At 51.1% G+C, this 14516-nt stretch overlaps 1 protein-coding gene across 1 annotated transcript in view; it reads right to left on the minus strand.

Annotated features, from left to right (window-relative positions):
• The window catches only part of raraa (retinoic acid receptor, alpha a), a 120230-nt gene that overhangs the window by 66915 nt on the left and 38799 nt on the right, over positions 1 to 14516 (minus strand). Inside the window, exons 3-4 of the mRNA XM_084671166.1 lie at positions 810 to 893; positions 49 to 594 (exon numbers count right to left, since the gene is read on the minus strand). Coding sequence (XP_084527292.1) covers positions 49 to 196 — 148 coding nt within the window. The 5' untranslated portion in view covers positions 197 to 594; positions 810 to 893. The remainder of the gene's footprint in view (positions 1 to 48; positions 595 to 809; positions 894 to 14516) is intronic.

The raw sequence follows: 14516 nt of genomic DNA on the forward strand, positions 1-14516 counted from the left end.
TGAAACAGAACATCAGTGCGGGCACAGGGCCAGAGCGAGGGTACTTACTTGCTGGCGAGGGGGTGCTGTAACCACTAAGGGGCAGTCCTGGCAGGGCGGGGGGCGAGAGGCCTCCCAGCATGTGGGGGAAGAAGTAGGAGTAGGGGGGCATGGGAAAGCCGTTGAGGTGGGGGCCAGGGTTACCCTTCCCAGCCATGCTGACAAGCACACCTCCAGCTGCTGACACCACTCAATGAAACGCAGCCAACACAGGCGCCCAAGAGCCAAAATGGAGTCCGTGTGAGTCCGGCTGTGGTCTTAGTCCCCCATGCATCAGCAGGACGCGTGTTGTTCCAGCAGTACGGTGTCTGTTCAGTAGAAAACCCGCCTGTTTTGGGGAACAGGAGTCCAAAATGGCAGCCGATAATAAGTTCTTATATTCTTAATAGTCCTTATTTGCTGGAAGAGGTTGTGTGTGGAGACTGGATGTGTGGTGAGCTGAAGCAGGACTGGGAGAGCTTCAGCAGTCTTTTCTCTGGTATTGTGTTGAAAGCTGAAAGGCCTTATTTGCTAGGGGCGTTGGGTTGGGTGAAAACAAGCAAGGTCATTTTTTATCTGAGGAGAAAAGACAGGTGGCAGAGAGAGAGAGAGAGAGAGAGAGAGAGAGAGAGAGAGAGAGAGAGAGAGAGAGAGAGAGAGAGAGAGAGAGAGAGAGAGTGGGGGCAAGTTGAGTCAGGAAGAGGTTGGCTGTGATGGCTAGTCGTACTGGTGAGGGATGGAGCTGTTGGGGGGGGTCACAATGAGTCCCAGGAAGGTTAGGGTCCACTGACCGGGCACGGGCACAGATCACATGATGTCAACAGGGATAGTCCTCTCTGCTGTGTTGTAGACTCCTCCTTCACTCCTGTCTGGGCCTAGAGAGAGAGAGACAGAGAGAGACAGGGAGAGAGAGAGACAGAGAGAGACAGGGAGAGAGAGAGAGACAGAGAGAGACAGGGAGAGAGAGAGACAGAGAGAGACAGGGAGAGAGAGAGAGAGAGAGAGAGAGAGAGAGAGAGAAACAGAGAGAGACAGGGAGAGAGAGAGAGAGACAGAGAGAGACAGGGGGAGAGAGAGAGAGAGAGAGAGAGAGAGAGAGAGAGAGAGAGAGAGAGAGAGAGAGAGAGAGAGAGAGAGAGAGAGAGAAAGAGAGACAGAGAAAGAGAGAGAAAGAGACAGAGACGGAGAGGTTTTAGCATAAAGAGATTTTTCTTCCCTATAATAAAACTCAGGGATGTGTTTTTCTTATTATGCTAATGAATGGAAATGCCTCTTCTGAAATGTAACAAAAACACCCATTCCGCCTTAATGATCTTAAGGAGCGTTAAAAAGCCATGAACGCTGTGCGTGTGTGTGTGTGTGTGTGTGTCACAGCTCTGTGTTAACACAGACATACACACTGGTTAACAACACTGGAGTTAAATCACTGGGGGGGAAAACATAAATGAAACACAAAAACAAAAGAAAACTTGTCTAATTACAGCTGTGGGCTCCCAGAGGCCTGCCCTAACGAACAGAGCCTTCCACATCAGGGGGTTCCTATGGCACTGTTTACTTACAAACCAAGATGTGCATGCATGGATACTCCCCCCCCCCCCCCCCACACACACACACACACACACACACACAGAGTATGCAAACACGTATACAGGCACACACACACGCACACAAAAAGAGTATAAAGTCAGCCGCAATCACACAGCCTCAACTCCCACGTCCACACCACTGCAGGGCATGTGCTGTCCTCCGCCAGCATGTCGTCTACAGCGTGTACAGAGCCAGGAGAGGACCACCAGGGCCTCCTCTCCTCTCCCTCTGCTCAGAGACCAGCACACTGCTCCATGCCATGTTCCAGCCAGCCTCTGCATAGACACAGACAGCTTGATGGATTCTGTATGACGTCACAGTTCTGACCCTTTTCTGAGTCAGGGCTCGGGACAAAAGGGAGCGGGGGGGGGGGAGAAACCTTGACGACGGGTAGAAAACACACACACACGAACACGCTCCCTCTACCTCAGGCCCCCTCCCCCCGGAGGACCGAGGAATGCGTGGCTTCGAGATCCGACGGCGAACCGGCATGAAGCATGGAACACTATGGGAAATCTTGAGGAAAAACAGGGCATGTTAAAATAGTGTGTGTGTGTGTGTGTCTGTGTGTACTCATAGTTGTTGCATGCATGTTTAATATCCAGGCAGACAGACACTTGGTGATACCCTTGGTCTCTTCATCAGGCTGAGAGCTGCCTTTATAGGTTTGGGCCTCTGTTAAATAGCTTCTTCTTATTGATCGTCAGCAAAGTACTCCCCAAACACCCTGCCATGGCTGGCTGGACACACACACTCTCACACACTATCTCTCTCTCACACACACAGACACAAGGGGGTTACTGTGGTAAAAATCTGGGGCACAGAACGCCAGTTCAAGGGGCGTGTTTATATTAGGCAAAGAGCTTTAACTGCATCTTTAAAAACCACACGGGAGCTGTTGTTTTTGATTCCTGCCCTGAGACCTCCGCCCGCCTCTCCCTGGTCCCTGCCTTCATGCAGGGAGAGTCAGGGAGAGAGTCAGGGAGAGAGTCAGGGAGAGAGTCAGGGAGAGAGTCAGGGAGAGAGTCAGGGAGAGAGTCAGCTACAGGACGTCTTCACTCACACTTCACACTTCATATGCTTGTTATGGTATCATGTACCAGACTGACAGGTCCCCATCTGTAAACATCCGCATGCAAACATCCACATTCGCTCCACCATGGGAAATGCATGTGCAAGGTAAACAGGAACGGTCATATGATCTAGCCCTGAGCAGCGTATTGGTTTACAGTAGCCACAGGCTTCGCATCGGAGAGGGCCAGCGAGCCTAGGAAACAGAACACAGGCTGGAAAATGGGTCAACTTCAGCGTCCAACCATCTGGCCTGGACAACAGTCGGCTCTTCTGACATGCAAGCCTCGCTAACTGACCTTCCTGTAAGAACAACACGTTTTTTAGGGCTGCGGCCAATTGTTGAACCTTACTGTGCATCTGGTGTTGGATGGGTCATCATGGTTCCTCAATATCCAGCTCCCAGTGTGTGTTTAGCTGACACCCAGGGAAGCGTGAGTGTAGTTCTCAAATATAGTTCTCTTAAAAACATCTGTTTTTTTTTTTATTCAAGTTTGTTTGAGGTGAAGTGTTGTCATCACATTATGTGAAACCAGAACAGGAAGTGGAGGAGGAGAGAGAGTATTAGATGGCCAAGACTGCGTGTGCTGACTGAAGGAGCTCGTCTCTCGAGGAAGAGCACAACACCTCCTCCGGTCTGTTGAGGCAGAAGCACCCCAGCGAGATAGGGACGCACTCAACAAGGTTCTACACTCCAACACACTCACACGCGCTGCACACGCACACACACACACGCGGGCATACAAAAACAACCTCCACGTGAACAGGAGACCAAGGTAATTGGGAACCCATATAATCCTAGAACCATGAGGGAGGGCCAAGCACGCAGGGTCTTCCTTTGACATGCACCCTGCACGCACACACACACACACACACACACTGAGGAGCCTCTCAGATACATTGGGAATCAAGGCCTGACTGAATGCTCACATAATGTACCATGAAAACTGCACACGCAACAAAGCTGTGCAGAGCTGCTGACATGTACTCTACACACACACACACACACGTTCATACACCCACCTACCCTCATACATACCGCCAAGCACGTACACACATTTATAACACACACGCCATCCCTTCTCTCTCTCATTGGCCGTGTCCCTGTGCCACATGTGTGATGTATGTGTCCTGTATGATGAATCTGACACTGAAGGTCGTTAGAGGAGGAGGAGAGAGGAGCAAGCTGGCCAGCGCGGGGCTGCGGGGAGCGGAGCGGTGCCCTTGGTACGTCAGGCTGCTGACGGATCTAACGGATCTCTGACACACTGGGAAAGAACAAGAGTCTCACACACACACACACACACACACACACAGGAGGCCTCTTTCGATGCACGCGCACACAAAACACACAGACGGGCCGATGGTTTAATGGCCCCCGGCCTCGTTCAACGCTTAAGCCGGAAAGAAATAGCCACGCTTCTTTTCTTTTTAAAGAAGCTTCTAACACACCGCCTCTTGACCTCCGTTTCTATAGGTACGACTCTTAGCCGCAGCTTCCGAGGCCTGCGTCTATAGGGCTGTGAATGTTTCAGTGTGGTCCACTTCCAGGCGCTCTTAAGGAGAGTCCTTGGAAGTGGGTTGGGGGGGGGGGGGGTGGAGGGTTGTGGTGTAGGGCAGGCAATCGCTTACGGAAAATAACAAACGTTATGGGTCACTTCTATTCCCCTTTGCTCTCCAGTCGAGGCTGAAAAGTGAGCTGGGCGAACGGCGGGTCGCTTTGCAGGAGCGCTGCAGCGAGAGCGAATGACGCGAACAGGATCTGACAGCCGATGGTGAATTAATAATCGAACAGGACCGCTGATGGCGTGTGGGGTTAGGACGGGCTGCACTCACAAACACGCACACACACACACACACACACACAGCTGACGCAGACAGGGTCGATGAGTAGGGGAAACCAACAAGGGCTACTGTCCAGGCCGACAGTCTGAATAAACCCCACAAAGGCCAACAAAAGTAACAACAACTCTGCCACAACACTGCTAATGCTGCAGAAGTCAAAGGAATTAGCAATACGGCTACTATAGGTCAAAGGAATTAAAGCTGCAGTGGTTCATATAATGAGCCTGAACATAATGCTAGCAGAGTTCCATGGTATTAGCCACCGTGTGCTGTGCATGGTAATAAAGGTAGCATTGTAGCCTAGATACTGTTCAAATACATAGGATCCTTAAGGCTCCAGGCAACAGAAAGCTGATTATAAGGACTTAGCCCTAAGACTAGACCCTCAGGTGCAGACTGTTCTGTACGAAATGTTGCCGTGGAGATACCCGTGTTACGCAACGATGGGAAAGACGGCAAAACTTGTGAACGCAGCCCAATGAAAGGCAATCCACCACCTGTTCCAAATCCAGTGCATCATGGTTTTAAAGAGCCAGGCACATCGCAGGGCCATGTTAGGACTATCACCCCTCCGCGGTCCTCCACCAAGACTCTGGGCGAAGCTGCTGGCTGGATGCACGTAGCTGCTTCAGAGAGGCGGCGAGGACGGCCCAGATGAAGATGCGACGGCGAATACAGGCCGGCTCACAGCGAGGGGGGGGGGGGGGGGTCACTCGAGCGCGATGCACTGAAACTTTCATGAGGGAAGGTGAGTGGGTGGAGGCAAGGAAATGCATATATCTCACAAGCCTTAGTGTGCGTGTGCGCCGCGTGTGTTGGTGGCCGTTCTACCGTATATCAAATCTTCCTGCGTGGGAGTAGCAAACTGCACGTGTGCGGGTCAGTGCGTGTGTCTTGCGTAGCGTTGACGGTGTCACCTAAGGGGGCCAACCCGCAGAGAATACATTTACATCTACATTTAGCAGACGCTCGTATCCAGAGCGACTTACAGTAAGTACAGGGACATCCCCCCCCCCCGAGGCAAGTAGGGTGAAGTGCCTTACCCAAGGACACGTCATTTTGCACAGCCGAGAATCGAACCAGCAACCTTCTGATTACCAGCCCGACTCCCTAACCGCTCAGCCATCTGACCCCCTAGAATAGACTAGGGCCCAGCGAGGGGGTGGCTGACAGCAGCATTGAAGGGCACGTGGGGATGTGTAAAGACCTGCTTCGGTCTCTGCAGACACCAAAAAGCTCGGCTGGTCAAGGGAGTAGGGAGAGTGGGCTCTAGTACACAGCTGTAGCCAGCCTCGTCGCTAACAGTGATGTGGAGGAGCTAGGCTACGCTAGGGAAGTGGGTGACAGGAGGCAGGGGGTGGGGAAAGGGAGGTTTTATTTTCTCAATGACAGTCACTGGCGGTTTCCGGCGAGGGAATGAGAGACGCTAAGTGCACATTCAGGGCAGTGAGAATCCTGGTGGTTCTGCCCAGGCCCCCTGCAGAGGGACTCCACTTGTCAGCAGAGAAGACCTGGTGACATTTCTGCTCCCGTCGTAAAGGTCAGCCTTTAATTATCTCAAATGCCAGCGAGCGTGCACCTGCAAAAAATAGGCCCAGAGATGATCTGCGTGTGTGTGTGAGTGTGTGTGTGTGTGTGTGTGAGGAGAGGTAGCTGAGTTCTCGCTGCCTTCCAGATACACACACTGACCACTGCTGCCTGCTCAGCACTAGACCATCTGTCATGTGTGTGTGTCTCTCTCTCTCTCACACACACACACACACACACACACACACACACACACACACACACACACACACACACACACACACACACAGCATTGATATCAGTGTCAGATCATCAAATAAATTTAAGCATTTCCAGAATCTCCTTCTATTCCAAGAATCACCAGACCACAACACACAGAAAAAGATTGACGCATCACTGACAGAAAGACAGGCAGGGTCACACATGCATCACAGGCCATCCCATTGAGCTGTATATGCCAGCGATCAAGCTCATATGGGTCAGCTGTCCTCTCTTCTATATGGTTTGAGTGTGTTGCAGTTCTAGAACATTCTATTTTGGAAATATGTCTCAAAGTTGTTGATGTGCACGCAGCAATTTCCTGTGTAAGTGGAATGCGGCAGAACGTAACCGCATGCAGTGTTTACGTTTCAGCCGCGCGTTGATATCCTTCTGCAGGGGTCTGTATTTGCAGGCTGGGGACACGCATACAGAATTCACAGGTCGCCATCGAAACAAGCGCACACCCACACTGCCTCGCAGACGCGAAAACACACCCACTACTCCCATTCACACAAACACACACACACACATTCACACCTCTCAAACGGCACACACACACATTGCCACCTACTCACAGAGAGACAAAGGGCCACATGCGTGTTCGCAGTGTGCCGCTCCTTGTGTCTAGGTTTTTCCAGCATTTCTCTCTGGCTTTGAGAAAACATGTAGGGCTGGTCCCTCTGTTGACACAGCTGGCTCCATGGAAAGGATTGCTTAATATGAAATATGAAGAGAGCAGGGAGGTGAGAGGGAGAAGGGGGGAAAAGAGGGAGTCCGAAGAGAGAGATAATGGACCAGCACAGAGAGAAAGCTTAAGGCTAAATACACAATGGATAGAGAGAGGGAGGGGGGCTGGAGGGAGGGTGGGTGGAGGGAGGGGGGGTTGTAGGGAGGGGGGGTGGAAATATCTTGGGGAGAGACTAGAGCAAAAAAAAGAGTTGAGAGGAGAAGTGACCAGTGGACTGAAGAACAGATTGAGAGACTTTAGCACGCCAGAAAAAAAAAGTGAACTAAGCCACCGAGCAAAACAAACGAGCGAGGAGAAAAGAAAATGCTCGGGAGACGAAGAAAAGATTGCGGGCTTCCTCGGCACGTGTGCGCCGTGCTCCATTGGGCTGGAGTTGTGGTCTCTTTTAGCGCCCCCTCACCCCCCCCCCCCCCCACCCCCACCCCCACCCCAGTCATCCAAACAGTGAAACTCTCCCTTCTATGGGTACACCCCAATAGTCTCCAGAAGGTTACTCCCCCTTCTCTAGGAACCATAAGGGGGGAGGGAACGGGGTCCAGAGACTAGTATTGGGACACAGCCAATCAGGCCTCCTCCCTAATCAGTCATAGCCTTCTAAAAACGGAAAGCATTCATACTTATCTTGAGCTGATTTAGCTAGGTGCATTTTGACATCCGTCCACCGACTACGCAGATAAAACATTGCAAGAGAACTTACAGTAGCTCGTTTACGTCACTAACTGCATCCAACTGACGCACGGCAACATTGTGCAACCCATTTATTGTGGGGCTAGTTCTGGGAAATGAAGAGGCTACTTATGAGTGCAACAGGACATTAAGATATCCTTGATGGAATGAGCGTGCGTGCGTGCGAGTGCCTGTGCGAGACCCCCCTCCTTCCACATCCTGACACACATCTTCCAGCTATCTATCACTTCCAGGAAGAGGGCTTCAGTGGTGCAAAGTGGAGGGGCTTCCCGCCCCAGTCGCACTACACAGGAGGCCCCTCTCCTAATGAAGTCCACATTTCTGAGCCCGTTCTGCCAGACTCAACACTGCCCCATCCATGGACACACACACTCATGGAAGAGGCGACGCACACAAAGAAGAACTGTACAAACACATACACATACGTGCACACAATGGTTTCAAAACGTACACATGTTGACACACACACACACACACACACTGTGAAAAGCCCATTCTCTGGAGAGACGGCTACTTCAATCTCCCATCTCATCAGAAAGAGGTCCACAGCTGGCTGAAGAGGACGTCCAGTTTATTTTTCATGCCTCTTATAGTGTGTGTGTGTGTCTCGCTCCCTCTGAACATGGTCCTGATCATGAGGGTGGCTGAACATGAAAACGTGTACCTTACTCCCCTGCTGTTCCATTACTGAGCTGACAATGGTAAGCAAAACCCTTTGGCAGATTTCAACACATAATATCAAATGACACAATGGATGACGCACTAAAGCACAGGGCCCCATCCTGTTTATGTCACTTATTACCTGATCAAATATGACCCTGTCCTGGGAGGTGATATCCACACTCCACCCTGGCCTGTATTGCCAATACAGCGGTCTTGCGTTGCTGGTCAGTGTTCCAGGCTGCGTGGAGACAGGGATTTCAAATGCCTGATGTCGAAACAGAAACTGCTTCTGGAAACAGAAGTAGGCTAGCTGTAATAGGAAATGTTTTAAGATTGGGGCAATTGGATTGATTGCACTTCAATACTAGTCTGTGTGTGTAACCGCATGTGCCAATGAGAGTGTGCATGTATGTGTGTGTGTGTGTGTGTGTGTGTGTGTGTAAACATAGGTGCCATTGTGTGCGCATGTGTCTGTGCGTGCCAGTGTGTATACCAGTGTGTGTGTGTGTGTGTGTGTATACCAGTGTGTGTGTGTGTGTGTGTTTGTGGGTGTACTCTGTGTAGGTTCTGTGCGGCGTCCCTCATCAGTGCCCTGTTAAAGAGGGTGACAAGTGTCGCCCCAGCACCACAGGCTCCTCCGTGTTCAAGGGCTGTTGTTGGGCATTCTCTCTGGGTGAAAAGCAGCCAGGGCTTGCCAAGCTACATGTCACATGGACGACAGAGGGCTTATTTTAAGGCTTGTTTACTGCCAGCATCTTGGAGTGGTTTCAGGTCCAGAGCAATTAAACTGAATTCAATTACAAGACGACTCCAGTTTGTGTAGCGGAGGGTGCAGTGTGCGTAACAGTGTGTAGCCTGCACAGTGAGTGTGTGTGTGTGCGCGTGTCCTTGTGTGTGTGTAGGAGGTCTAGTTGCTTGGCAGAAAGGGTGTGCGTGTGAATATGTGCGTGCTTGTGCATGTGTATGGAAAACGAAGTAATCTGGCAGACAGACAGTGTGCCTGTCTAAGGTGTCGTGTGTGTGTGTCTCAAAGCTGGTGTGTGCGTCCACACATACACACACACATACAACGCACGAAGCCCTCATGGGCCTTCATAACGCACCAACAATATTCACACACCTCATGACCAAACCTCAATATTAAAATCCCCGGAAAACAATCCCTGACACTGCCCTGGGGTTAAGTTATGGTGAGATCTACAGAATCCAAACACACGCAAATCATTTGTCTGTGGGGATGAAAGAATGGCCTCTTTGCGAGGGGTTATAGGATTCATTTCTCTCTCGTTCCTGGAGCCTTGACTTAGGTCTCTGACATCAGACTATCTCATATCATCGATGCACTATCGAGTGTGTTAGCAGCCTGGAGCCCCAGGCAGGCTGCATGTCACTATGCAGGCTCCAGTATTTACATGCCTCACGCCGCCCGTCACTCAGCCATACAGGACGGCAGAACAGAGCAGTATGTGGGGCATGTGGGCCGGCCTGGAGGGTCACGCCTGTGAGCACGTGACTGAGGGACTGTGGGAGGGAGCGTTTGTGTGTGTGTGTGTGTGTGAGTGTGTGTGTGAGTGTGGGTTAACATGTAGCTCGGAAAGCGCATACAGTAGGTGGGTGTATGCTGTCGGCAGTGTGTGTTTGTTTTGTGCTAATCTGTTTGTGTACGTGTGTGCCTGTGTGTGTGTGTGCCTGTGTGCCTGTGTGTGTGTGTGTGGGCCTGTGTGTGTGTGTGCGTGTGTGTGTGCAGCAGGCTGTATGTCTGTTGTGGAGTGGAAGAGGGTGGAGCCTGACAGAGGATACAGAGTACAGGGCAAGGCTCCCTGACCTTGCTAGGATTCCCAGAACCAAACACACACACACACACAGTGATGAATAAGCTCCTCTATCACACACACACTACACACACGGGATAACGCCAACTGCGCACGCACACACACACACGAGTGCTAACAGATGCACGGCAGCTGGATTGAAATGGCCCACAAACACACGCACAGAAAGGGTCCACTGGGTGCGTGCTTACACTGTGCACGCGTTGCCGTGTCAACACAACAGCTGGCCCCTCCCCTCTCCTCTGAAAGCCTCACCTCGTACATTCTGGTGGGGTGACCAGCCGTGACGACGACGTCGATGACCTCACACAGAGGATGCAAGGGCAAACCTCTCACTTCCCCCCTCGCTCTCGCCACACCATCGCCGCGGCAACCCAAGAGCTGCTTTCCCACCCAGGAAATGGAGGGGGGGGGGACCGGATATAGGAGAGCGAGTGTGTGAGAGAGACGGTGGCTGTGCTAGAGTGTCCACAATCCATCATCATACACACACGCGGTAATAAAAGCCATCCTCTCAATCTCACCCATACACCCTCGCTCTCTCCCTCGCCGTGCACACACAATGAGGTGAATGAACAGATCCCATATTTCCTCTATGCTGCCTCTGCCTGACATAAAACTCTCATTTAAAAAATGCATAGGCTCCATAAGCTGCCAGGCTATCCATTAGCAGTATTACAGTGAAGCCAGTTGCACTGCAGGTTCCCATTAGGCTGCAGGGACCCAGAGAAGCCCTGTCATTTGTCCTGTTCACATGCTGCGTCACAGCACAGCCAGGGGCATGGGTAAAAGTGTGTGTGTGTGTGTGTGAGAGAGAGTGTTTGTATAGTCAGCGTCTACAGTCACCGTGTGACCCCATGTCTGTGGGTGTGTGTGCTCCTGTGTGTGTGTGGTTCAACTGTATGTGTGTGTGCACACGCCTGCTTGTGTGTGTGTGTGTGTGTGTGTGTCTGGCCAACCATGTCTTTACCCTCTGCCACTGAGAGGTGAAAAGTAATTGATTGGAGTGTTTCTAGGAGCTTCTCTGCTGTCCCCAGGGCTTAACAGATGAGTATTGATTGGTTAATTGATTGATTGGCATCTGGAAGACAGTGAGTCAACAACATCATCACTCTTCAGACGAGGGGGAGGGGTTTCCTCTCTTGCTCTGCAGGGTCGACAGTAGATGTGATTTGTGGTGGCGGCCGCTACAAAGACACAAACACACACACACAAAGGGCAAAACACATGCACGTGGTCACTTCACTGTTTCAAAAAACGATTTCCCAAATTTAGCAAGGAAAGGTTTTCTCCATACTGGTGTAACATCCACTAGGATGAGAACCCACAGCCGAGCTGAGGAGGGGAAGAAAGAGAGGGAGGGAGGGAGGGAGTGAGGGAGGGAGGGAGTGAGGGAGTGAGGGAGTGAGGGAGTGAGGGAGTGAGGGAGTGAGGGAGTGAGGGAGGGAGGGAGGGAGGGAGGGAAAGGGGGAGAGAGAGAGAGAGAGAGAGAGAGAGAGAGAGAGAGAGAGAGAGAGAGAGAGAGAGAGAGAGAGAGAGAGAGAGAGAGAGAGAGAGAGAGAGAGAGAGAGAGAGAGAGAGAGAGAGAAGGAAAGAGAGAGAGAGAGAGTAGGGGGGGGTAGGGAGGGAGAAAGGGAGAGAGATAGAAAGAGAGGGGGTAGGGAGGGAGAAAGAAAGAAAGAGGAATGTAGAGAGTGGTGGGGGGCTTCCGTCCCTGAGATGTACATCAAAGCTGACAGCAGCAAATGTTAAGATTTACCATCTGGACACACACGCACACACACACACACACACACATGCACGCGCACACACATACGAGCACAGAGTAGCAGAGAAAACCACACGAAACATGTATTGTCACGAATGCTAAAGAAAATACCGTCAATATTGTGACTACAACTGATCATAACGCATAACCCCCTCAAACATGCTAAAAAGAAGAAGCGGAAAGCCGCCTTCTGGAGGAGGACCTGGCCCGTCGACAGCAGAAAGCCAGCCTCCTCCTCTCCATCTTCAGCTCTGACATTAACCTTGAGTGGAGCCACAGCACTGGATTAGCTGCTGTGACCTCCACCACTCCACTCCCCTCTCGCGCTCATTCCAGCCGGAGAACACAAATGGGAACAATCCTACTCGGACACCCTCCAGCTGCCGTTTATGTGCGAGTGTGTGTGTGTGTGTGTGTGTGTGTGTGTGAGCGTGTGTGTCATGAGCGCCATCACCAGGATTAAATCACTCCATCAAAGGCTGTGTAATGCCACATGGGCCTGTGTCTCTAGAAATCACCTGCCCCCATCTGCAGCCGAGGGCATCTGTTCTATCTGGGACGGTAATATCAGTAACCCCCCCCCCCCCCCATCTCACACTTGATTGTACAGGGGGGTCGCACTCTTGATGACAGCATCATTCACCCCGTCTGACGACCGCCTGTCTGGGTGTGAACCTGCACTGGGAGCAGTCATCAGACAAACACAACTGGATCTGGCACAAAACAGGAGACAGCGTTCCTGTCTGAACACACGACTCTACCGCACATGGGTCACATGTGGTCTGAAGGACGGCATATCAGTTCTCAACAACAACAAAAAAAAACAGAAAAAACACTTTTCAATGCATTGTATTTTGCCAATATTGTCAGGGGAAGTACATCACTTCAGATGCGCTCACATTCTACAGGGTTTGATCTCCTCCCATCTTCTGCTGAAGGAAACATTGATCTGTCCAGAGTGCGCAGGCTAGTTTGTGCAGCGTTGATTGGTTGATGGGTCGCTGGGTTAGATGACATCAAGTGTTGAGACATGAACAGAAAGGCCCGGGCACATGTGGTCTGAGTCAGTTCTCATTGGCTTATAGAGAAAGACAGAGGGGGGGGGCGGAGAGAAAGAGAGGGGGGGGCAGAGAGAGGGACTGGGGGAGGGAGAGAGAGAGAGAGAGAGAGAGAGATAGAGAGAGAGAGAGAGAGAGAGAGAGAGAGAGCAAGAGAAAGAGAAAGAGAGGGAGAGAGAGAAAAAAGAGAGAGCAGTAATACAAAGAAGCATTTTAAAAATAAAACGGTTTGGACGGCTCCTTGAGGAAAACAAAAGGTACAAAACATGATCAAATGCAGTACTGACCTAATTTGCTGCCACAGATAGAAAGACAGAGAAGGGGAACAATCCAAAAGCAACATTTGAGCACGCCACAAAATCAGGGAGAGACAATGTTTCCTGTCCCCATGAATAAGGATTCGTGTCAGCAGGGGGGGAAAGCAAAGACAACAACAAGGGCTTTAGATTTCATGTCCTGAATAAAAATGTGTGTTTGAGTGTGGTGTTATTCTGTCTCCGTAAATGAGCCTGGCTGTATGTCTCTTTTAATGTGCACGTGTGACTTTCCATTGTGTGTTTCTCTGTGTGTGTGTGTGTGTGTGTGTGTGACCGCTCATCTGCCCATGAGACCTGTTACACTACCTTACTACCCCGTCTGAGTGTCCTTACGTACTCCGACGATGGAGCCGCAAAGCTTTTAAAGGCCTCCTGTTTCAGGCATGACTGACCAGAACATTCTGTGCCCCTGCAAGCACTCTTTGCGTTCTCATAGCCGCCTTCTTAAGGAAGCTCCGAGATATCTTTAGAAGACTAACCGACAAAGTTATTCCCCATACATGCGTAATCATATTATGTCGGAGGTGCTAAAAGCAACTGGGGATGTTGAAGAAGCGCTGACTGAGACTCAAACACACCACGACTATTTTCAGGGACTCTTTAATGTGCGAGGAGACAAGGAGACAGGGAGAGAGACAGGGTGAGAGAGAGAGATAGAGAGAGAGAGACAGAGAGAGAGAGAGAGAGAGAGAGAGAGAGACAGAGAGAGAGAGAGAGAGACAGAGAGAGAGACAGAGACAGAAAGAAGGATGAAACAGTGCAGTGCAGGGGAAGAGAGAGACAGAGACACAGAGAGAACGATGAAACAGTGCAGTGCAGGAGAAGAGAGAGAAGCCTCCACAACATGTGTGTGTGTGTGTGTGTGTGGCGGGCGGGGGGGGGGGGTGATAGCAGAATGCAAATGATGCTGCTCTCCAACAATATTAAGATTTGTTGAAAACCATTCATTGTATTGGTAGTGATGGTAGTGGTGGGGCTGGTTGCTGTGGTTGCAGCAGTACAGAGGGGGGGAGGGAGGGGGGAATGATAGATGGAAGTCTGAACTTTAATCAGAATGGCGCCCAGAGCATTTTTCGGGGAGGTAAACAGGTTAATCAGTCACACACCCACCCCCCCCCCTCCTCCTCGCCTTCA

Source organism: Hypomesus nipponensis, chromosome 13 (genome assembly GCF_054491055.1).
Source record: "Hypomesus nipponensis isolate SF chromosome 13, ASM5449105v1, whole genome shotgun sequence".
NCBI lineage: Eukaryota > Metazoa > Chordata > Actinopteri > Osmeriformes > Osmeridae > Hypomesus > Hypomesus nipponensis.